The 26,082-nt window shown below is 38.2% G+C and overlaps 1 protein-coding gene across 10 annotated transcripts; it reads left to right on the top strand.

Moving 5' to 3' along the window:
- Positions 1-25,705, top strand: Ae2 (Anion exchanger 2). Of its 10 annotated transcripts, none has more exons than XM_068293592.1 (15): positions 1-828; positions 9,068-9,381; positions 18,123-18,270; positions 18,368-18,635; positions 18,710-18,839; positions 19,008-19,034; positions 19,179-19,340; positions 19,412-19,654; positions 19,720-19,860; positions 20,460-20,666; positions 21,386-21,583; positions 21,644-23,370; positions 23,433-23,627; positions 23,696-23,924; positions 23,992-25,705. In XM_068293592.1, the coding sequence occupies exons 2-15, from the start codon at positions 9,304-9,306 to the stop codon at positions 24,061-24,063; spliced, it is 3,825 nt and encodes a 1,274-aa protein (XP_068149693.1). In that variant the 5' UTR covers positions 1-828; positions 9,068-9,303; the 3' UTR covers positions 24,064-25,705. The 10 variants fall into 10 exon arrangements, with proteins under 10 accessions (XP_068149693.1, XP_068149694.1, XP_068149700.1 ...); XM_068293593.1 differs by having other exon boundaries at positions 1-166; XM_068293596.1 differs by having other exon boundaries at positions 98-118.
- Positions 25,706-26,082: the final 377 nt, after the last annotated feature.

Below are 26,082 nucleotides of genomic sequence, written 5' to 3' on the forward strand. Positions count from 1 at the left end.
AGTAACAGTCTGAAAAGAAACGTGCTGCTGCGTACACAGGCACCGCTAGAGACCGCCAAGACCCGCCCGCCCGCCTGCCGGATCGACGAACCAACCGACCCCAAGTTCATGCACGCGTGTTAGTCAATATATCGCGAAAGACAAAAGTCGTAAAAAAACATAAAAAGTACAAGAAACAAAAAAAAAAAAGATATAGAAGATATACACAAACATACAGACACACATACATATATATATATGTTTGGTTGTGTACACGCAACAAACGTTGCCAGTGTTGTTGTTGTTTTTGTTGTTGTTGTTGTTTTTTTTTTTTTCTGTTGCTGCCATTTTGTGCCTGCCAGTGCCTTGTGCCTTGTTGTTCCCGCCGTCGATCAGCTCCCGCCCCCCCGATCCGCCCAGACGAACACACCCGCAATCGCCCCCTAGACTATATACATATATACACATATAAACTGTGTTTTGTCGTCTTCGTCTCTGTTGTTGTTTTTGTCGACGCGTTCTATTCTTTTGCGTCCGCTCTGTCTGACTCGCTCCCGCCCTTCCGATATTATTTCGGGGGAGTTGGTTTACCGCCGCGATCTGTTTGTTGTTATATACCAGCGCCGCCTCCACCACCAAGGATAAGAAGAAGAAGATAAAGTTGACGACCACCTTGGACCACATTTGGCCTATTAAATGAACCACTGTTCATCAGCATTGTCAGCAGAAGCAGAAGCAGCAGCGACTTCACATCTTGAAGAATAGTGGAAAATTTTCAACATCAAGTGAAATTGGTTTTGGTTTTGGCAAGCAATAGTAAAGCTGCGACGTCATACTCTTAAGTAAAAGGTAAAAGGAAAAAAAAATAACAAAACAAAAACAAAAAAGAAAGAGCAACAGAGAGAAAGAGAGAGAGAGAGAGAGAAAGGGAGAGAGAGCATTTGAAGTACGTGTCAATTAAAATACTCATATCTGTCTTCTGTCTGCGGTCTCTGGTCTGTTTGGGGTCTGTGGGGTCTGTTGGGGTCTGTTGATGTTATTGCTGGCTATTTTTGTGCGAAAAAAAAATAAAATAATATTGTGAATATATTGACTTTTTGGCAAGGGAAGTGAACGAACATTGCCGCCAAGTGTCAAAGAAACCGTGAAATTTTTACTTAATAATACACAGACACAAGAAAAAAAGCAACAAATTCAACAAAAGTTGAAAATTCTAATTGCTGAAAGGAAATAAATCAAGTCGCACAAACAACTGCAGCAGCAGCATGTGACTCTTAAGACTCTTTTGCCGGTGTCAAAAACAAAAAGAAAACGAAAAAAAAAAAAACTGGTTCTATTATGTATTCTCCTTCTCAGTTAAAGTTAACACAGTTTTGACTGTGTTCTTCTTGAAGTTTTATTTAAGTCCCCCTTCATTCCCTTCCCCTGACATGCTCTCCTTTCCATTCCAACAAAAATCGCCCCCCGCCCGGGCTAAACATCATTCAACTCGTTGGCTCTTTTTACTCTTTCTATTTCTTGCTTTTATGCAAATTTTGCAAACAACAACAACGAGAAGAAAAAACTAAACACTAAAGGGTCGCTTGTCAATTAACTTTGCCGAAGACTTCTACACCCTAACTGCTCACTAAATATTGCTCTACATAATTCTGACATAAACCGACACTAGGAAGAAATGTCAAACCAGACCCCTCTATCTTTCCTTCCTGTTTCGTTAATAACATCTGAGAAATAGAGCTGGGAAATCTCTGTAGGGCATAAAGCCAACTTCTAAGCGAGTGTAAGAACCTTTTTTTGTTGAGAGTATCATGAAACTACCTTCTTTCCGTTGTCTCTTATCAGTGTGCACGCGAAAATTCGCAGTGTTTGGTGACTCTGCAATGTTGCACTTGCTGGCAAACATTTATAAACGTGTGTGTGTGTGTGTGTGTGTGAAGCCCTAGTGTCTCAACCTGCTGACTTTCCTCCCCCGCCATGCCACCAGTTTCGCCTCATCAATGCTTACAATGCTTGGATGAGTAATGGCTCAATAATTTGGATTTCCCCCTTTGCCATTGTACCCGCCCCATCTCCGTCCGTCGTCTCTTCAGTTGCTTCAGTCGCGACCCGCCACGATAAACGATAAACATACAACACATTGTTAACTAGAATTTGTTTATCTTGACTTTTGTACTTTTGTTGCTCTTTTTTTTTCTGTTGCTTTTGTTGTTTTTGTTTTGATATTTAACCGAAAAGTATCATGACTCTTAAAAGTTTGCTACTTCCATTGTGGTTGTGGCACACTATACATACATAAATGTATATATTTTAGTATGTATCTATATGTATATGCGTATATGCTGTTGCTAAACTGCACTTTTGTTTAACTTGCGATGTTGATGCTTTCCTACTTTATTTTGACAGTAGGTGAGGTTTATTGTTCCTGTGCACTGTTCATAGAATTTGCAGCGGTTGTGTTTGTAATAACTGATGAGTAAGTAGCCAATGGCCAAGAGCTTTCCAACATCATCACATTTTCAATTGAACTCAGTTACTTGTTTTCTATTTGAGTGTGTGTGTGTGTGTGTATTTATTGATAAATCGACAAGTAATCAAAGGCTGTATGTAACTCCTCTATTAAACCAAGTGAATCCCAAGAATCTTAAATACGATCGACAATTTAAGGTTCGACGACCTTAAAGGCAGGCCTATCCAATCAATATGAAAAAATATCATAATAAAATCATGGTACGAGAGCATACGAGAGTCTCCACCCATTTGATTGAGCCATGCCCTTTTGATGATAAGCAACAATAACTAATTTCACAACAACTCCATAAACTTTCGACAAAATTAATGGATATTATATATACATATATTTTCATTGTTGAGCTTCACGAATACATGCAAAAAATTTGTTGCTTTAAGTACCAATGAAATTTTAGGAACTTTAAACAAATGAACGAATCAGTCTTCGAGTATTCATACGCCACCGAATGAATAAAGTACTCACTCATCCCAAAAAATATCAAAATACATACATTATTGCTTTCGGATTGTGGGGAAACTTTAAAATATAGTTTTCTTATTTGTAATGCAAATCACATTGCAGAAGATCTAAACATGAACGAAAGGACATATTGGAATTATTTATTTATTCCAATCAGCAGAAAACTGAATGTCTTAAATATGGATTTGAGTACACTCATGGCCTTTTATGTAGATATTTAGGTATTTACCTAAAGTTTAGCGAAACGAGTGTGTATAATTAGCCCATTCGTCTCGTCCCAGAATTTCTTAATACTATATACCATATACTATGTACTATGTACTATGGCTTTCTTATCGAGAACAAAAAAAAAAACTCATTTGCAAAACGTAATGCGGTATAGAATAAACTTATCCATTTTCCTTTGAAATGGGAAGCTTTCGGAGAACAAATCTGTTCTGTTACGCATATCCAGTTTATTTTTGAAAAGTGGTCAACAATACGTTAACGATGGGGCTTAGTCATTGTCCAGAGTCTTGGAAACCCGTTTATTTGATATAGATAATAACAAGTTCTTGCACTTTTTTGTAAATTCATTTGCCTTGGAAAAAGTTTCCATGGAAATTGATATACTTAATTGTGTATTCCAGAAAAGGGGAAACAAAAAACAGTTGTCAAATATTAGTATTTCTGTTTTTTTTTTTTATTGTATTTATAACTTGATCATGATTGTCGGCGTTATAATGTGTGTGTGTGCGAAATTCCTCCTTATCTGAAGTGAGACATTTTAATGCGATAGTATGGACATGGACTCTGCAAATTGGTCATAGTCATATTGATTACGGTTTACATATGGGCTCTATAAGTGAGCTACTGGTGTCTGCCAGACTGTGGTTCGACGATCGATAGTTTCGTCAAATTGTCAGAATGCCGGTTTGTCATTAGTAGTGAGCAAAAGGCAGTAAGTCTAATTGGAGTTTTGTTTGCACTTCAAATTGGTTTTCGTTTTCCACTCGAATATGTATCTATATATACATACATATATAGTTTTGTAATGAAATCGGTGAAGCGTTAAAACCAAAAAAAAAAAAACAAAAACAGAAAAGGTTTCTAAAAGTTATGACTGTTATTTTTATTGTTCTGTTCTGTTGTTTGAACCTTTGTGTCTCTCTGTGTGTGTGTGTGTGTGTGTGTGTGTGTGTGTGTACAATAAAACAACCAAATATAGTACAAACATACATACAAAATGAATGTATAAATAGTCGATCATAAATCCTTCATTTTGGTAGGTTGACGACTTTGTCAGTCAAGTGGAAAATGGCAAATTAGTGGGCGGACAGAGGGGCGGGTCAAATACCCTTGCAACATTCACTATAACACACGATTAAATATTACTATGGCAATCCATATTAATTGAAAATTATAACGGATCAAACGGGCGTATACTTAATAAATAATACAATATAGCATGTAGTTCAGTTAGGCCCTGCAGTATATACGGTTTATTTATATGTATGTATATATTGTATTCTAAAAGGTAGCAGTTGATAATAAGAAGTTGACAATCAATCCGTCTGGCTTAGTTCGAAAATTCATTCAACTATGTAGAGTTGTGACATAAATTATAATCATAAAAAATTTACGACTCCACTTGACGAATGCGTTTCAAATTATCAAATATTTTAATGCACTCATATATGTATATGTATATGTATATGTACTTATTAAGTTATTTATATTAATATATGGGCACACTTTCATCTAATTGCTGGCGTTAGTCGTCGTCAGTCGTCAGTCGTCAGTTTCGGTTAACGTCGACCGCAGCAGCAGCAGATAATTTAGTTTCAGACTCTCAAAGTGGTGTGTGTACTATAATTCAAGTGTTGTTAAACTGACATTTTTATGTTCAAGTGGATTGATTTGGCTACTGTTTATGGCCAGTAACAGCAACAGCACCCACAGCAGCAGCAGAGGTACAGGAAGCACGTCCAGTTGTGGAATAACCACCACAACCTCCCTTCTACTACTCTCAACTCTTTCTCTCTATCTCGCAACCCCGTTTTGTATACCTAACTCCCTGCCTCCTGCCTGACAAGAGAGTGGTTGAGTGACTTTGTTTCAAGTTCAATGTCAGCAGCAGCAACAGCAGCAGCAACTGCAATTGCAGCTGCCTGTTGCAATTGAATATGCAAAACCGGTTACCAACTTGACCATGGGACAGCACGTGAATATGCATTTTGAGTCACAGTCAGATACAGAGACTTTTTGGCCAAAAGCAATTGCAATAGCTGCAGCTGATGTCGGCTTACTCAACTGAAACTGAAATTTCCAAAAACACAAAAAAAAAAAAAAAAACAGGCAATAAGGCAAAAAAGAAAGAAACTGGAACAGGCCAAACTGGAACCGGCTAAATCCAGATACATACACTTCAATATATGTACATATATATGAATATGCTTTTTAATTATGTATGTATGTGTGTTTTAGTCTGTGAATGTCTGATAAAAAAAGGCGCACGAGACTTGTCGACGTTGTCGAGGAGTGCTACATAGTTCCACCTCTTCAGTTTCTCAGCTGATAGCTGAAAGCATACCAATTCGATTATATAATTATATTGCCATATATGTATTTGTGGTGCGACAAAACGCATTTATCATCATCCATTTATCCGTCCGGCATTATTGAGCCAACTAATTGACATGTCGTCCTCTCCGTTGACTCGTTTTCACTTTTCCTCCTCCTCCCACACCTATTAAATCAATTTTAAACTCGACATACAATAGACAATTAGATAATTTATGATCCTAGAACTGAAAATAAATCCCCATACATTACTGTCAATTGTTTTTAATAAATTACAAAAATTTAATCAAATCAGCCATCGAATCTCGATGGCTAATGGGGGCCTAATGCATTATCATTATCATTTGCTGGACGGACAGTCCAAGTTCTCTCGAGTCCAGTAAAGACCAGTGCACATTTGGGGTTCGCCCATATATGTACGTTTGATAAGACAAAGCCAGAGACAGTTTCTATTTAATACCTTTTTGCGACTATATATATTCATATACAAACAGTTATTTAAATCAAAATTAAGTCATACCTTCGATCGATCGATCGATCTGCCGGCGTCCACCCCGTCGCCATCGCCGTCGTCGTCGTCATTCACGACGTCAACGTCGACGTTGTTAAAGTCGTTTTCGCCAGCGTGCGCTAATGAACCCATAAAATTGATCACCACGTTAATTTTTTGTTTTGTTGCCCTCTCAACCCACTCCACCCCACCCCACCACACCCACGCTTCTTAACTTATTCTGGGCCTCTCGTTTCTTTTTCCTTCTTTTTTTCGTTAGTCGTATTCGGGTTTAAATTATAACACCTACGATTTACGATTTCACCTACCGAACGTATATTGTGTATTTTTAAGTTGTGTCTCTAATTTTGATAACATTGTGTGTTTGTCATAAAATGTGTAAATTTATTTGTTTTTTTCCTTCCGATCACGTATGTTGGTGCATTTTTAACGTAACGAATTGGCCAAGCCATAACTAGTCACGCGATCGCTTTGATTGTGAGAACTAAATCACAACACTTGAAAGACATGACTTTAGTTGGGGTTGAGTTTTTTGCAAAATTCTTTCGCCCTCATAATATTAAGGCCAAGTTCTTTGAATCTGATTAATTTATAAGCCTTTATTTTGAGGTCTCAGGGTTTGTCTAAGCAGATTATAACAATATTTCCAGCTTTGTTTTATAATAATTGAATACTAAAATAATAATTTTCATTCAATTGGCCAAATGCAAAACGGAACGATGCTTCTTTTCTTGGCAATCATACTTTTTTCTTATATTTGACTGAACATTTATGTGTAATGTAAGCTTTCAATCATATTTTGCAGTTGTTAAATATTAAATGCATAAAGGAAAAAAAAATTTGAGCACAAACGAATCATTGATTAAAATAATAATTACATCTTTTCCTCTTCTATAAAAAAATGATTGGTTATAGCCTTTTTCTGCTTAAAAAAATAATAATAACTTTATCAAATAACTGTATAAGAAGTAAGGACAATTCTAATAAATTTTTGAAGATTTACAACTTAGAGTAAAAATAATTTAAAACAAAACATAAGTAATTTTTCAATATAATAATTCAGAATCTGTGTTAACTTTTTATCTATTGTGAATTATTTCCGTCAATGCTTAACATTGGCCTTGAAGTATGTAGTTGTAGTTTCTTTGTTTAACAAACAAAAGAGCAATTTATCACACATTAAGATCCTTTTTGGTTGTTTAATAACTTATGCCTGCCACTTTTAAACTTTGATTATTACGCCCAAATGGCAACATTTTAATATCAAGGTCTCTGCAAAAAGACAAAGCTTCGTGTGTGTGTGTGTATTTGTGTGTGCAAGAACTTAACTTTAATCCATGGTCAAACAGACACACATCACACTTTTTATCGTTGATGGCAAACAAACAAAAAACAACAAAATAAATCGAGGCAACTCAATATCCAAGGCACATGCCATCCACACACACACACACTCGCACACCCTCTAATTGTGTGTGTGTGTGTTTGTATATTTAGTCTATCCCTAAGACTAGTCACATTTTCTTACATAATCAAAGCGACTGGCAAAAAAAAAAATATTTAGTGTCTGCTTTTTTTTCGCCTATCTAGATATAGACAAAAAGACCGATGCATACTCTAAGTATACAAATGTCTAAGTATATATTAGGGGGGATGTAGCGTCTAAGCACGAGACTCATGTCGGATTGGTGTTTTTTTTGCTTTTGTTTTTTGAAACCGATATACGACGGTACCATTAGCAGCGACACCAATTCGAGAGAGACATTAGTACGCTTCGTTCGGCTTGGGCTTGGGACTTCGGGTAACGTTGACGCTACTGTCACTGGGCTGGGGCGATAGCTCACTTTACTTTCATAACGTTCCGTTCTTATGAAGTGCCACACACATAAATCAGCGCATTCGCAGCCGCAACAGGTTCACACGGCTTTCGTTTGTCATTGAGAGCGCCTCGTGGTCGGTCCTTTTTATCGTCCTCGTCCTCGTCCTCGTTCTCGTCCTCATTCCTCGTCGTCGTCGTGGTCGTGGTCATTTTGTTTTGTTTGTGTGTTTGTGTTTTGTTTTTTTGTTGTCCTGTGTGAACATTGCGTGATTAAGGGACACTTGCACCTGCAGTTTTTAAATTTGGATACGAATTTGTTGTCGTCGTCGTCGCGTTGATAATTCAATTTGTGAAACTTAAGTAGTCCTGTGACCAACTGAAAAGGTGCCTATTGAATTATTAAAGAGCTGCCGACACGCACATCCCCACATACATACATATGTATCTATTAAATAGGCAACAGTTTACGTTTTTCGCTTGATTGCCTGCCGTTTTGAGGTTCAACGCCCCAAATTCGATACAGCAAAAGAAAGAAACAAGGCTTCTTTTGCCGCTGTCACCATTCATTTCCTCCTCTCCTATTACTACTATAACTTAAATATTAACATTAATTTGGGTACAAATATTTTTTGTTTGTTTTTGCTCTGTTTAACTTATTCAGCTGTCAGTGTTTGCTCAATAAAATTATTATGAAATTAATAAACAATGCCATATGCAGTCCAAAATTTTAAGAAACCAAAAGCACATTGGAATGACGACGATCAGAAGTTTACCGCCGGCCTAGCTCACTTAATGGTGATGATGATGATGGCTATCATTCGTATGCCGATGCTCATTCTCCACCCTCCACCTCCCGCTCCCCACCATCGTCTTATCCCGTCATTTGCCCATCAAACCATTTTGATTCCCATAAAGATTCAGTGTTTAAACAACGCAAATTGATCACGAGCCGGCAACGAAAGTCGCGTGCACAGCCCCTGGCATACTCCTTTCCGTTTCTTCACCATTTACACACTCCTCTTGTGACTGGGATGGAATGGGTGTGCGTGCTGCTGCCATTTGACTTTAATTGACTCGCGTCGCTTAGTTTTTATTGTCTTCTTGCTGTCTTTGTCTACCAATTGGCCTCCTTGGAGGGGCCGTTTATTAATGAAATTGCGTTCTAAGTGTCTGACTGTGTTTTTGTTTTTTCGTTTTGTTTGTTTAGTTTTGGAAGTCATCGCAGCGGTTGCACCGAATGCCGAGATTCTTGGAGCACCCACAGTGGCCGCGTCGTTATCCACACAATTCCATGCGAGTACGCCGCCATCAGATTATCAAATAAACCCTCACCCCGCAACACAGCCACAGAGACATCCACACACGTCCACACCGACACTTTGATCAACTGTATCAAGATATCCGGAGGATAATCGGCAACATCGGTTGCTGCAGCCCTTCAAGATGAGCTTCAGTTCGGCTAGCGGCAGGGAGAACAATGTTCGCAAATTATCCTTCCTGGGCTTCAATACCAAAAAGAAGGTGAGCTAAAACAATTAGTAATTATTATTTTAGGAAACAAGTGAAAATGAATTAATACATTTTTCCCCTTACGATCCATATCTATTGCCCATTAACTAATTGCTCAGATATACTAGAGAGATATAGCATATATTTTTAGCCAACCTTTCCAGCACTTGTCTACTTATATATGATGAAAGTTTAATGAATGAGTCAACAAATATAGCAACAAATTGGGCTCAGAATATATTTTCGGGAACATTTTTGCTAAATTGAAAAGGTTTTTTATTCAAATTATATTGCCCATTTCCCTAAATGATGAGATATAAAAATATATTTAAATAACATTAAAAACATAATGAAACAAAAATTAAAAACCATCAAATCGATTTTTACTAATTTTAATGATGTCATTATCAAAACTTGCAAAAGTTGACTAAATTGTTTTTTCCCCCTCTATTAAGTAACTAAAAAAAAGTGAACATTCACAGTAAAAGTTCAAAATAATGAGACGATTTTCTTTTTACAAATTGTTTTCATTTTATTTATTCTCTTGAGGCGACAAGCTTTGTCTCTTTTCGTAATAACAGTTTTCCAATTGTGACAAACAACATTTATTGGCATTTATGATTTATGCATATTCAGTATGTTGTTGAATTTCATCATATATTTAAAAGATGTTCTTGTCAATTTATCAATATGAGGAAAACCTATGTTATTTGCTTCTTGATGTTTGATTTTTTTGTTATTATTTATTTTGGTATTTAATGAATGTGGAAGTCATAAAAATATCTTTAAATACATTTTCCCTGTCAGTCAGTAATTTTCCATGCGAAGTCATTTCGATATTTTACAATTCGCTGTTGACTCAAATGTATCTATGTATATACATACATTTATTTTGTTATTATTGGTTGTAGGTATTTTTTTTTTTTTTATATAAATCCATTTTGGCAAGTTTTTTTTTTGTGTTGCATTAAGGCTTTAAGTAATGTCAAGTAATTGTTATTGATTTTGTTGCTGTTGTAAGGCAATCGCAATTTTTGTTTTTCTATACATTTCCGCACTCAGTTGACGCGGTCCAACTGGCCGAGTGTCCAACGCCCGCACGTTAGTCAGACAGTCAGTCGGTCAGTCAGTCAGTCGGTCAGTCAGTCAGATAGTCACTCATTCAGTCAGTCATTCGGTTATTCAGTGAGTGACACAATTTAGAAACCTGTTTTCTCAGTTTTAATTTCAGTTTCAATAGAGATATATGTATGTATGTACTCTGATGTTTGAGTGTGTATGCTGTGTGTGTGTGTGTGTGTACATTAGATCGCCTAATCACGCATTCATTCATTCATCACAAAGCGGGTCGAAATCACAAATGCCGCACACGCAGTACAGTTAGACAGTAACCCGAAGGTGGGCTTCAGCAGCAACAGCAGCATTAGTCTAAAGGCTAACCACAGTCAACAACGCTGCGTTAGATGTGATACCAAATTAACAACAAAAACAGAACACAAAGCAAACAAATAGAAAAAAAAACAAAGAAAACAAATTCAATCTAATTGAAAATTGCAAACGCGCTAAAAACTAATAGAATAACGGTGCAGGAAGCTATTGAGACATTTAAATGAAGCAAACAATAACAGGAAATCAATATTGGTGGTCAAGGCTGCTTGCCAGTTCCCTGCCGGTCAACTGCTATCGGCCCTGGCAATGGCATTGGCGAATAGAAAGTAAATTGTGTAATAGAATTCATTGACATCTGCTACTACACAGGTGAAAGTGAGGCATTCACTTAACGCGCCATTAAGTATACTCTGATTTATAAGCGAACACATTTTAATTAAGTATGGTGTCACATATACAAATTGATTACCATGGCAAAATGCACATACCCACACACACACACACACACTCATACCCCAAATCTTCTCTTCTTCACATTGTCCACGGACCCCCCACTGCCACCAATTATTAGCCCAACTACCTGTTATCGTTAATTACTTGTTCAGCTAATGAGGCTTAATGCCATTTCAAATTATTCTTATGCATAAGCATAAGCACACACAAGCTTTTTTATCTCCCTCCCCCCCACAGACACACACAATCGTCAAACAGAGAAAGCTTTGCGAACACCCACACCATCCGCACCACCCACACCATCCACATAACCCATTCGAATAACAACAAGAAAAACACAGTGTTGGCCTTGCTCGGCCTTGACCGTCGACCGAGGCGAAATTTGCCTAGCCTTCCCCTTTCTAACTACAAATGTAGAGAGATTCAAATACATGCAAACATATGTATGTATGTGTGTATGTCCTGCCGATACGACTCGTCGACTCTTGACTAAGCTTTAACATTAATTATGCACTATTTGTGCAGGCCAGCCCACGGACAGAGGGACAGAGCAAAAAGGCATTTTGGGCTTGAGCTTTTGGCCAAGCTTTCGGTCGGCCCCACTCAAAAGTGCATTTTGATTTACGTCAGCAGCAACAGTATTCAGTAGTAAAGCCCTTCGCCGCCATGGCCATGGACAAAAACAGCTGAGTCGTCCTCTTCGACATGCTCTGCAGCTGTGAACTATGCTACAGTTATACGCGCGCTTTCTTCAGCGCCTGCGCAGGAGGCGAACACACACGCACACAGAGCCAGTTTGGCCAAAAAGACCATCTGTGTATGTGTGTGTGTGTGTGTGTGAGTGAGTGTGTGTGCCGTAGTTGGCTGTGGCCAAAAACCATTTGATGGGAAGCTCTTCCCGTTAATAGAACGTTAGCGCGGTCGTGGGTCGTGTCCGTTTTTTATTTTTTTGGTCTTTTCCCTCAATATAGCCACGCTGCGGCGTGTTTGCTTGTTGAGCTCCTAGAGTAACTCAGCAGTGGCTGTGTTTCTGTTATTACTTCCATTTCTTTTTGTCTCTGTGTGTGTGTAATCACTCAGTGAACTGTTAACACTTAAACGGGTCAAAGTGCAACAGGCATACAAGTTCCAGATATTCCCACCTACATACTTCCATAAGAGTGTGTGTGTGTGTGTGTGTGTACTATATATTTACATCCTTACTACATTGCGTTTTAAAGTTATCAAATTAAATTGATTGAACAATTTTGATTCGATATATAAGTACCAAAAAATACTTGAAGCGTTCAAGGTAAACTTAGTTTGATCTATAAAAGTGGCCTTAAAATTATATTTCACCCACATTAAGACACCCACAAACCCACACAGAAGCACTCACCAAAACCAAAACCAACACCAACACCTGAAAAGTTTTTTAAGAGCATACAACCTTGAAAAATGTGGCCCAACACACAAACACACACACACACATGCATGGACAAACGAATTTCCTTGTGAGCAGATACACAAAAACACACACATTAGGATATATACATACAGTCTTTTTTTTATTGTTCAAAATTATAGACGAAAAGACCAAAAAATTGGTTTGGCAGCTGTGTGTAAAGCCTCTAACAAGAAATGTGTTGCATACATTTTGGGGCACCTTCAACAAAATCCGCCAAGCAAATAGAAAAAATACCCCAAAAAGACTTACAAGCATCTTTTATGCACACGTGTGGGTTTGCGGTTATAACTGTAAATGTGTGTTTGCGGGTTTGCTCGGCCTACATATATATATTTGTAAATAATTTTGTGTGTTTGCGTGTGTAAAATCTTTCAACGGACAATGAAGATGAAATACTTTCGATGAAATGTATTCAAATAAATTGTCCATGGGCATTAGCAATAAAACGAGAGAGAGAGAGAGGGAAAGAGAGCGGGATAAAACTAAAACAATTTAAACAACATTAAGCCATGAGAATGTAGAAAATCATTCCATTTCCAAGAGCAGAATACACTAGTCTCTATCTAGGCACATCTACACAGTCCGCAATGCCCTGCCCAAGTCCACGGCCCAGCCCAGTCACAATCGATGACCTTGAAGTATGCAACACTTTGCCATTGTGTGAACAAAGAGCGAGCATTGTCAGCATGATTTCTACTACTCGATTACATTACATTTACGATAATTTAACGCCTTTACCAACGCCTTACATTGACCAGTTTAACCTTTGCACGTGTCTGTACCATTTGTCTGTGTGTCCTCCGGTCCTTTGGTCCGCTTGTGTGAGCATTTCCGCTGCGGAATTCACATTAATTTTACACACACACACACACCGAGAAAGAGAATGAAAAAACGTAGCTTAAGCATCGTTAATTTGTGCAAACAAACGGACAAAACTGTGTACGAACAAGAGACGTAAAACCACCCCAAAAAAAAAAAGAAAATCTCAAGTGAAACAAATTATGTACGGGCTGTGGAAAATTTTTAGCCCATCAAAATTATGTAACAAAATTCATAAAAGTGTGCGATGCAAAGTGAAATTATTTCAATTTCTCCTACTCCCTCTCAACTAACAGAATCCAATACCAAAAAGGGCAGAGGCAGAGAAATTAAGACGCATTGAAAGGGCTGGTTCAACTGATAGAGTCAAAGTGGAACTTCAACTTGTAATAGAAGTCGATGACGAAGTTTTAATGCGCTGCTGCAAAGGTGATGAAAAGTTAAACGAAGTGCAAAAACTTATTTGCTCAACTTGTGGCAACACATATCCAACATTAGTTGGCACATGTTGCAAACACTTAAATCTGCACAACTTTGTTTGCCCGCAATTTGATTCAATTTCGCCTGACAGGCAAAACTTGCCACAGAAAGTTGTTTAGACCACGACCACATAAACATGCTAGCTGCTGCACACACACAAACTACCAATCCCACACACACAGAGATAACTTGCTTATAACTTATAAGTCACGTGCCGTTTCTCACTTGGCGACGTTCACGTTCACCGCTTTTTGGCCCTGTTTGTTGTCAAACCACACATCAAAAACATTCAACCAACCAACCAGGCAACTGTCATTTACTCACATACAATGACAAACTTCTTGGAGCATAAGAGAAGCATGACTACAAATCTTACACTAATTTGTCACACCGCGGCGCATTCGTTTAGACTCTTTGTCAATGCCACCGCCAGCGCAGATAAAAGATCAGTGTAATTGAAGAACATTTTTAAACTTGACTTTGTTAGAGAGTTATCCTTTCTTATCCCTTATCATTCATATTGAGATGATTTATGAAAATAATCTACATTTTGTCTTTTTACTTAATACTCATCATCGATATTCAAATGTTGAATGAAGATTGCCATCCATTCAATATCTATTCATATGAAAAGCCACTTGTTTGTACAGCAAAGTTAGTTTGCAAATACTCAAAGATGTTCTATATTTAGATGTATGTATGTACATTCGAACAATTTCCTTGCATCATCATCTTATGCAAATGGCTCTAATCATATGATCCTTCAATGTACACAAGTATATACATACATAGGTATATATACTTACTTATTTTCGAGTGACAAGCTTCAGTGGCAGCGTATATTTATTTAAAAAAGAAAATATAGGTACATTTATCGTATAGGCAAGCCCAGCGAGGACTTGAAAATACCCCGTAGTAATTTAACTTTTACGTATCGTTTCCTTACCCCTATCACTCACATACAAAAGTAGAGGAGTAAATAAAACAATTTGTAGTGATCCCTTTAAATGTCAGCTAAGAACCATAAAAAGAAATCTTTAAAAAATAGTTAATGTTTTTCCTCAGCCTGTTGCATATACTTTGAAGATGTTGATATGCCCTTGTACACCTATTTCGGATAGCAGGGTATAAAAATGCTAAACAAACAACAACGAAAATTGACAGTTTAGACAGCGTGTTAGTAGCAGGAAAGAAGAACGGCAGAGGCAGGCATGGTAAACGCAAAGGCAAAGGAATGGAGCGAATATTGTGGGTGGTAGCGACACCATCGATTATTTTTGATAAGCGCCGCTGACATGCTGCATAAGTGTAGTTCAATCAGGTATCAGGTGTGGGCGGGGTCTGAGGAGGGCTTGCAATGGTCTGGTATGGGTTTTTGTTTTTTACACATATATTTGTATTTATATTTCTTGTGTTGTGTTAAGGTTTGTGGGTGACGGCAGACATGCAATATCTATTTTACATAGAGTCATATATTTATGTACGAAGGTACGTACCTTGCAGAGTCATAATGATGGGAACTACATACATAGGCTAATGGCTGAATGACAAAATGCTTTTTTAATGCGTTGCTCCGTATCTGTTAATCAGTAATGGCAACAACTTCATCAATACATCGCCATTATAATCATAATGATCATTAGGATGTGTCTGTGTGTGTGTGTGTTTTTGGACTAACCCAATGCTCTGGTTCTAGTGTTTATCGATTAATTAACGTAACATGTCGCGTTACGCTTTGACTTATCAGACTTGGACACACAAACAAAATACCCAAGTTGGTTGGGGTTGGGGGCAGGGACATTCCTATGCATAGTTGTATCCTAGCAAAAGGTGAATTACGCGGACAAAGATACAAACACACTGACATTCCCACGTGCATGCTCTCAGCGTTATTAAATTGCTATTTATAAACCCAACTGTAGCTCTGTTTGTTTTGCCCTTTTCCCTGGCACTTTCCCATTGCACATTTCCTTGTTTATCTCGATGTGCTTAAAGGCAGGCAGTCAACACAATTGTCAAGGATACGGTCGCTCACCTTCAGAATATATCAAGTTATTATTGTGGAAAATGCTCTGCATAAAATATGAAATATATAAGTTTGCCTGCCCCACTGTCTGGCTGGCTTGGCTGGGTGGACGGCTTCTGCTTAAGGCAGCAAATTCGCATTAACTTAATTTCATTTGCATTTACATTCATGTTGCTTTAATATGATTTTGATGTTAACATCTGGCATAACATCAATATTTACACGTACGAAACATACATACAAATAAAATGGCCCCCAAAGCACTAATTCAGAACGTCAGAAATTCTGCCGCAACGAAAAGCATTATTAATCTTCATAATTTTGTTGATGCGACTTGGTCTCAATTTCTACATCGTTTGCTTAATATCCATAATTGAGGAATACGAAAATTACATATACATATATAAATAAAGACACTTTAGTTATAAATATCTAACACTATGCACAAATATTATTAAGGAGTAGTGGCGAGGGTAGGGAAACTTTGCCCGTAAATTGTGTAATAGGCTGGAAAGGTGTTCATCGAAATGTTTGGCAAATTTAGAGCTTTTCGTTTACTTTCCAACTTAAAAGTTGTCTCCTAACAATGTTTGCATCGAAGTTTACTTTGTCTTTGGCTAATTATTGCCTACTTTAGGGGGGGTTCCCCATATCACATCGGAAAATGAATGCGAAGATCCTGACAGGGCCACTTCGCGTGATTACAAAAAGAGTGGAAAATCCGACCATGTAAAGTATGCAACTTTGTGATAGGCACAACAAGAAGAATACCTACTTGCCTGGATTAAGGAAATTCACTCCTAAACCTTTGAACCATTGTATTTGAACCATTGTATCCAATAGCTTTTGTACCAACCAATTGTGATTGATAAATCAATGTGCCGAACCTAATTGTGATCAGGGGACTATATCATACTATATTTAGTATCTTTCTATTCTCTTCTACAAAGTTGAACATTTTTCCAAAGATCTTTTCTTAAATGACTTCAAATTACATACTCATTTGGTAAATATCTTTCAGCGGACTTATCGTTATGGCTAAAGCAAGCAATCAAAAACAAACTAACTAAAAATAGACTAATAAGTACACTGAAACGTGCTTCTAATCAAAACAAAAACAGGGAAAATCTAATTTTAAAATAAAGTTATTTTCATGCTTATCACATTTCTGTACATTTGACCAAGTTTACCTTTACTCAACCAAAATTCCATGAACCTTTAGTTTGAGAAAATGAAAATAAATGTGGGTACACACAGAAAGATGGAATCAAAATTAATAGAATTGATTCTACAGTGATTGGTCAAGAGAAAACAATAGCAAAAAAGAAAAAGAAAAGCCAATTTCTTGTTGTAATATGATAGCCATCGACAATTACAAGTAATTGAGTTATTTGTTCCTGTGTTTTGATTTCTGCCCCTTACGATTCCATGAAAATATTTCACAAGCCAATTCCTCTACCCTGATTGTAATGCGGGCGACTAATTCATGAATAGACTGGAGAGACTGGAGACTGGACCGACCATGGCGCAATCGCAGTCACAATCAATGCCTTCGTCACTCACTATGAAAGACAATTGAGATCGATTAAAAGCAATTATCAATAACGCCATTAAAACAAAGAGGGAGAGAGAAAGAGAGAGTGAACGTCGAGCTGATGATAAACGGCAAAGAAAGAAAATGGATATATACGTACATTGTACATATACATATGTATACAGAAGACGCACGAGATGTACTGACACTTAAAAGAATGATGAATATACCCTGGTCAATATTTAGAAATGCCTAGAAATGACTGCGTCAAACCATTATAACAATGAACAAGAAAAGACAAATGAATGGTGGGGCGGGAAGGTGGTGGAGGAACGATGCTAAAAACGAAACTATGTGTTGCTCCGCCACTATTGGTGGTGGTGGTGGCCAGTCACTCAGTCACATGACCAACGTTTTTTGTATTGTTTTTCCTTTTTGTTTTTTATAGATTCTTAATTGAAAAGTATTTTGTTGTTTTGACTCATAAGCATAACGTGACCAAAACGCATGAAAACAATTGAGCGAGTAATGTGCAATTTGTTGGTGTGTGTTTCTTTGTTGTTTCGATATTAATGTTTGTTGTTATCTTTTCTTATTACTTCCAGTCCGGCAATGAGGATCCCGATGAAGTGCTATTGGACTCGGAAATGGAAAAGGTCTTTGCTGGGACAAATGCCCGCAAAGATAAATTCGATGTAACCACGTTTCAGGATAGTAACCAGCAGCCAATTGGTTCGCGCAAAAAGAATAGCAGTATGTTGATCCAAATTTAATTGGATTTTAATTTCAATGCTTTCGACGAAAATATATATTTACTATATATATACGATTCTTTCATTGCTTTTCACAGTTCGCACAAATGATCTAAACATTGAGGAGGATTCGGAATATGAAAGCCAAACTGAACCATTGAATAATGCACAGAACTATGATGATATACCCGAAGATTTCCCATTAGTTTCCGAGCGAGCTGGACACGGTGATCATTCGGATAATTCGGCGGATGAGAAGCATGTACAATTCGGTGATGCGAAGAAGAAAATTGTTATCACACCGCCAACTTTGAGCTATGATGATCAACCCACGGATCAATCGCACGAACGTAAACGAAGAAAAAGGTAAGAGACACGCCCCCATTTTGCATTATATTTGGAACTAGTTTATTACTAATCCTTTCGATGGACCATGGCAGCCGCCATCAGTATTATAGACAACGTAAATTCTCACATCAGGACAGCGTGGAACCCAAAAAAACAATCGAGGAAAATGGTGATGCAGGTGCGCGTAGGATCTCTGTGCAGCCTGAGGACACGGCATTGGAGGTAGGGATTTTCTTATATATTTATTTTTGTTTTCATTTAGTTTTTGTTTCGTTTTTTTGGTATTAAACTAACCAGTCAGACATTGTAGAATAGCTAACTAAAATTCACAAAAAAATTACCTTTATTACAATTGCTGCTCCTGCTTCCCATGCACGGATCCACCTGTAGACAAATGGCCAAACACCGGCTAAACAGGTTGACCATATATATCCTAGGCCGTGCCCTTAGTGTCCATTTTAATTGTTTTGTGTGTGTATTTATTCCCCAAGTTCTTTGACTAATCACAATTCTTTTTTCCCCCCTGAATTCTTCTTGACTCCTCCATCCACCCACATACAGGAAGCTGATCTCAATGAATTGCGATCCCATCGTTCGGATGATCCGCGTGCTATGAGACGTCATAAGATTCATCATTCGTCCATTAAGCTACGTGAATTGCCACAGATAACCATATCGCCGTTCCTAAACAAGAAGCCCGAAGTCGATCATAGTCCCCATGAAGTGAGTTCAGCTTTCGATCGGATCTCTCGAGATTGTGACTATGTGTTATTTGGAAATTCCTCTTCTCCTAGATCTTTGTTCAACTGGACGAACTCACTGGAGTGGGTGAAGATCGTGAGTGGAAGGAAACTGCTCGTTGGATCAAATATGAGGAAGATGTTGAAGAGGGTTCCGATCGTTGGGGTAAACCACATGTTGCCTCTCTCTCATTCCATTCGTTGCTCAATTTGCGTCGCTGTTTGGAAACGGGCGTTGTCCTATTGGATCTGAATGAAAAGGATCTGCCAGCAGTGGCCTATCGTGTGGTAGAGCAGGTGAGTTAAACAACTCGCAGCCCATTTGCAAGTTAATATCAATTGTTTTTTGTGTTCATTCTCAGATGGTCATCGAAGACTTGATCGATATTAATGACAAGCCATCAGTTATGCGCTCATTGCTCCTGCGCCATCGACATGTTAACGAACATCAGGGAGTCCTGCCGTTTACAAAGCGCAAATATAATAGCTATACCAGTCTTCAGGTAAGACGAATTGATCTCACTTTTCAACACTCTACAGTTTATGCATTTGAACATACATACAACTCACAATCGATCAATATTATTTCTCTCATAGCCATTTAACATTTACCCCCAGACCCCACCCTTCTCCCCACCACCCATCTTCATTATAACCATTGTGCCTGTTCGCTATAAATAATTGGCTTTCAGTATTATGTGACAAAATTCTATTGGCTAATCGCTAACCATTTTTGTTTGTGATCATATTATCTCTTTTGTCTACTCTCAACATTGATGCTACATTTCATGACATAATCGCGACATACAGCAACTTATACCCAAATCGGTAAAGGCAAATTGTACATATTGATAAACTTTGATATTGTAATTTCTCACAAAAAAAAAAAAAAAAACAACAAAAAAAATGCCGCTTTAACAAACATTTCGCGACGTTTATATTGTCTCTCTCTTTCTTTCTCTGTCTCTTCGATTCCCCTTTATTTGACTTTTACTTTTTGTTTTGTGCGTTAATCATTTTCCGTTTTATTTTTGATTAACAAATATATTTTACACTGTTGCCGCGCACTGCAAACAAAACAAAACAAAACATAAAAATTAAGTTACTTTGGATGGGTGCCGAGACCTCACAACTTGTCCAACAGCAACATCAACAGCATATGCAACAGCAGCAACAACGAAAGGCTAGACGCAGCATCTGCGTCACCTCAAGTGCCCCGCCCACGGCAGCAATGCTCAATATGGCAGCAGCAGCAGCCACTGCAGCAGCCATCGATCATCGGCGCCACTCGACAATGTCCTATCTGGGTGTAATGAGTTTTGAAGCCCCCTTAATTGTCATTCCTCCTTTTTTTATATATGTCCTATTCCAGGGAATGAAATCGATTTTCAAACAAAAGTTGTCTAACAAGGATCGAGTGCGGCTTTAGAACTGGCAACTTGTTGTCCCAAATGCGAATTCCAATGAAAATTAAAATCTATAAATATTTGAATTAGTTAATTGATACACAAGTTAGTCTGTCCGGCTGCATTTTGCATTTCTATGGAGACAATCAACCGCAAATAGATAAACGAGTTAAGAAAGAAAAAATGGCATTTCTATTGGATTGTTAAAGGATACTGCAACGGTTTCATTCCCTGGTTCGGCCCAAATGCGAAATGCGCTTAGAACGTCGCGTCGTTTCTTTTTAGCCCACCCACTAGACCACGTTCCGTAGACCCTTCCTCTTAGTACCACTTTTTATGTGCTCTCCACCTCCCCCCATTGGCAAGTTCTCAATTGTGATTGTGTTGTGTTATTTTACCTTAAAAAAACAAAACAAAAACCCAAATATATACAAATTTTAAACTCTACTCGTATGTAGCAAACCCTAGACCGCACCATTCCAGCTTATTACGTTCTAATAATCTTAATGCACGCCTTTTTAATTGTTCGAGAAACAACTGCATGTTTTGCTTGCCAAGTTTATCTATTTTCTGATAAGACATTTGCAAAGGACTTTCACTCAATTTGATTCACAATTCACAGAACCTGTCCGGCGGCACCGATGACAAGAAGATCAAGATCATGCCTGCCAGTGAGATTGGCGGCAGCAAGCGCAGCAATGAGCTTAAAATTGACATGAAAGATGACATGTACTCTTCGTCGCAGGAGGATCTAAAGAAGCTTCAAAATGACACCATACTCAAGCGTATACCTGCTGGAGCCGAGGCCACCACAGTTTTGGTAAGTTTCTTCCAACGCATAGCATAAGAAAATGGGAATGAATGTGAATTGTTTTTTTAGGTTGGCGCCGTTGAGTTCTTGGAGCAGCCTACTATTGCCTTTGTACGTCTGTCGGAGGGTGTTCTGATGCCGACTTTGACCGAGGTGCCGGTACCTGTCAGATTTATGTTTGTGCTGTTGGGTCCACGTAACTTTGATCTGGATTACCATGAAGTGGGTCGCTCCATCTCCACACTAATGGCTAATGAGCATTTCCATGGCATTGCGTATAGAGCAGACGATCGAAAGGATTTGCTGTCGGCCATCAATGAGTTTCTGGACGATTCCATTGTTCTGCCTCCTGGTAACTGGGACCGTCATGACCTATTGCCATTTGAAGAGCTAAAGGCGAAGAAGGATTGGATTCGTACGCGAAAGATTAAGGCCCTGCAAGTGAAACGCGACAGTGAGATGATCAAAATAGGCAAGGATGAGGAGAAGGCCTTATTGGAGAAGCAATCGCTGGGCGCTATTGGTGATGGCATCGGCGGCGGCGGTGGCGGTGGTCCAGATGGCGATGGTGACGATGACGACGACAATGGTCGCAAAAAGAAGAAGCCAAATCCATTGGAAAAGACACACCGCCTTTGGGGTGGACTACGAAATGATCTGAAGCGACGCATGCCCATGTACAAGAGTGATATACTCGATGGCCTCAACACGGAAACTCTTGCAGCAACGATTTTTATGTACTTTGCCTGCCTATCGACAGCCATTACTTTTGGTGGTCTGGTATCGGCCAAAACGGACAGCTGGATTGGCATTTCCGAGACCCTAATCTCGTGCTCGCTAGTGGGCATTGTATTCCACTGCTTCTCGTGTCAGCCATTGGTTATTATAGGAACAACTGGACCCCTGCTACTCTTCGATGAGGCTCTGATGGTATTTTGCACGGAGAATAACTTCGATTTTCTCTCGCTGCGCGTCTATGTGGGTCTGTGGCTTATAATCATCGCTCTCTGCGTGTCCGCCTTCGAGGGTAGTGTGTATGTGCGACTGCTCACACGTTTCACCCAGGAGATCTTCTCGGCTCTAATCACGCTCATTTATATTGTCGAGACCATGATGAAATTGGTATCCATTTACAAGCTAAATCCGCTATTGGCCGACTACAATTTGCCGCCTCCAACGCTTGTTGACCACGATCAAAATGGCACAAGCGTTAATTCTAGTGTCATTGAGGCGAACTCAACATCGTCGCCGCCACCGCTGCCCAAGCTTCCCATCAATCAACCAAACACTGCACTTTTCTGCACGATTCTAACCCTAGCCACATTTGTAGTGGCCTACTATCTTAAGCTCTTCCGTAATTCTCATTTCCTCGGCCGAAACGCTCGTCGTGCGCTTGGCGACTTTGGTGTCCCGCTTTCGATTGCCATGTTTGTGTTACTTGACTATTTGGTGCCATCGGTGTACACCGAGAAACTGGTTGTGCCTGAGGGTTTGTCCCCCAGTGATCCCTCGCGTCGAGGCTGGTTCATTGGCTTCAATGCAACCCAATCTTGGGTACCATTTGCCTGCGTTGTTCCTGCTCTATTGGTTTACATCCTAATCTTTATGGAGTCACAGATATCTGAATTGATTGTGGATAAACCCGATCGCGGCTTGAAAAAGGGTTCAGGTCTGCATTGGGATATTGTATTGCTCTGCTTATTGAACACCTTTTGCGGTCTGTTTGGTATGCCATGGCATTGTGCTGCTACAGTACGCTCTGTGACCCATGTATCATCTGTTACCATCATGTCACGGTATGCCTAATCTTGTTTAACTCTTTGAATCCTAATATTGCTAATATCCGAAATTCCTGCAGGACACATGCACCCGGAGATTCACCTCGAATTATTGACGTCAAGGAGCAGCGTCTATCTGGCTTCTTTGTGTGCGTATTGATTGGACTGTCCGTGCTGATGGCCAAACTTTTACGTCTAATACCCATGGCAGTGCTCTTTGGAGTCTTTCTGTATATGGGTGTGGCATCTATGAGCGGCGTACAGCTATTTGAACGGTACGAAAGAGATTGTGTCTCTTTAAAAAACTTAAAACACTCTTCTGATTTTGTTTCTTTGTTTATAGAATTCGGTTGTACTTTATGCCCGTTAAGCATTATCCACCCACACCTTATGTGAAACGTTTGCGTCCTTGGAAGTTGCATCTCTTTACCACAATTCAGGTGCTCTGTCTTGTCTTGCTCTGGACAGTCAAATCATCCAAATTCTCACTTGCGTTCCCATTCTTCCTGATCATGATGGTACCCATACGTCAGCGTTTGAATTCACTCTATAGTCCGGAGGAGTTACAAGCGGTAATATTGTGTACTTTCATTTAATATTAACTTTATAATTCATCTATATATTCCAAACATTGTTCAGCTTGACGGCAGCGAAGTGAAAAACGATGAGGATGAGCCTGATTTCTATGAACAAACCACCATACCAGCTTAGAGTTGGTATATCCTTATGACACCTACTTAGTCTTACATACAAAGTATTAAAGACCAGCTGTATACTAAGCTGGTTATAACCACAACAAGAGCAAATTCAACAACAACAAAGAGCAAATGCATAAAATATGTGGAATACACAAAAAACAAAAAAAAAAAAAAAAAAAAAAATACAAAAGCAAAAGGAGAAACCACTTAATTCTGGTGTAAACGAACTACCTGCAATTAGTATTTAGGATACAGAGAAAGTAGCTTAACGATAACAAGACACACCTGAATACCCAAATTTTTGTTTGGGAAGCCTGCACTTTGTGATTGTAAAAAATTGTGGTTGAAATTAAAATATTTTTTTTTTTTTCCAAAAACCAAGAAAAGCTTGAGGAATGAAAAAAAACAAATGAACTAAAAAGAGTGTCAGAGCTGAAATGGAAAAGCAAAACGTTGTACCTAAAAATGAAAAGCAAAAAAAAAAAAAAAAAAAAAAAAAAACACAGAAAACAAAAAAAAAACTGATTCAGCTCAGAAAAGTGAGAAATATTTTTTCGAATTCTACGCGCAAAAAAAACTGAAACTTTGTCTGGGATGTCGCAGCAAGAAATTAATAATTGAACAAATTGTAATAGTTACCAACAGTCTAACTTGTTGCCAGCAACTAAATGTACTTTAGCTAAAAGACCTACCTATTATCATTACTATAACAACACACACAAAAACATACATATAGTAAAATACAATATATATATATATATGCTATATAAGACATATATGTCTTTAATTGTCTACTATATGTGCAAATGCGTACAAGTAAAAGACTCTAAGTTGTTAAGAGTTAGGACTTTCATTTTGGCCTTAAAAGTAAACTGTAGAATATATACAAAGACAGACACACGAAGACACACACTCCCACATAAAAAGAGAAACGAAATATATTTATTAGTTGGATTTCACACAATGTATTATTAGCAATAATTGCAAAAAAAAGAGTCGGTTTAGTCTCATCGACGAGAAAGAGCAATTGCAATGGTAATAAAAGGAGCAGAAGTAGAAAAATTAACACACACACACACTAACATATACCTAAACCTATTTAGCTTCAACTGGCGTAGTGATAATTAGTGTCAAACACACACAAAACAAAAAACCAAAAGATAAAAAGAAAACGAAAACGAAATATATATGTATGTACATATGTATATCCTCTAAACTAATTCTAACAGAAGATTGAAGGAGATGAAACCAAACAAAACTGCAAATCATTTGTTTATAACAAATATGTTGACGTACTTCGTTTAGCGCACACTTTAAAAGTGAATGCTCCGTTGTGACGTAGCCGCTGTAAGTGTTGCCTTCTTTGTATTGTAGAAACCAAACACATACACATTGTACTTATACTATCTACATACATACACACACACACACACACAATCACAAATTTCTATACTTATATATACATATGTATATTACATAGTGTGTCTCAGTGAAATGAGAGAATTACCTAAACTATTATAAATTCTAATTATTATATTATTATTTTTTTTTTTGTAACCTATATGTACTTGAATGTACTTGTACTTATTCTTAAGTAGTTGTTGTTTAGAATGTTTTATTCAAATTCAAATAAATTACAAATAATTAAATTTCAACATTTCAAGGGTTCCTTCCAACCCTTCGATTGCTTATGTATATTGATACGTGGACGAGGGGCAAAGGAAAATGGTTCAGCTGCTGGTTTATTTCAGAAATCCTTTAACACACTTTTCCTGGAGAGGAGTTCGTTTCCTAGGATAATCTTTATAGATTGGACACCACATTTTGTTTTGATTCTTCGAAGGGCTCGCCATTGACCGGTTCTATTTGAGGATTTCAATATCCTTCAAAGAAACATTGCTCAAGTTTAGTTAGATTGTGGAATTTCGTTGCCAGTTACATTCAAAAACTCCTGGCCGTTAAATTCAAATGCCCAAAAGTCCGTTACACATTATGAATAAATTTTTAAACCAGCTACCTACTAAATAATTCT

The sequence above is a fragment of the Drosophila tropicalis genome, unplaced genomic scaffold (genome assembly GCF_018151085.1).
Source record: "Drosophila tropicalis isolate 14030-0801.00 unplaced genomic scaffold, ASM1815108v1 contig_769, whole genome shotgun sequence".
NCBI lineage: Eukaryota > Metazoa > Arthropoda > Insecta > Diptera > Drosophilidae > Drosophila > Drosophila tropicalis.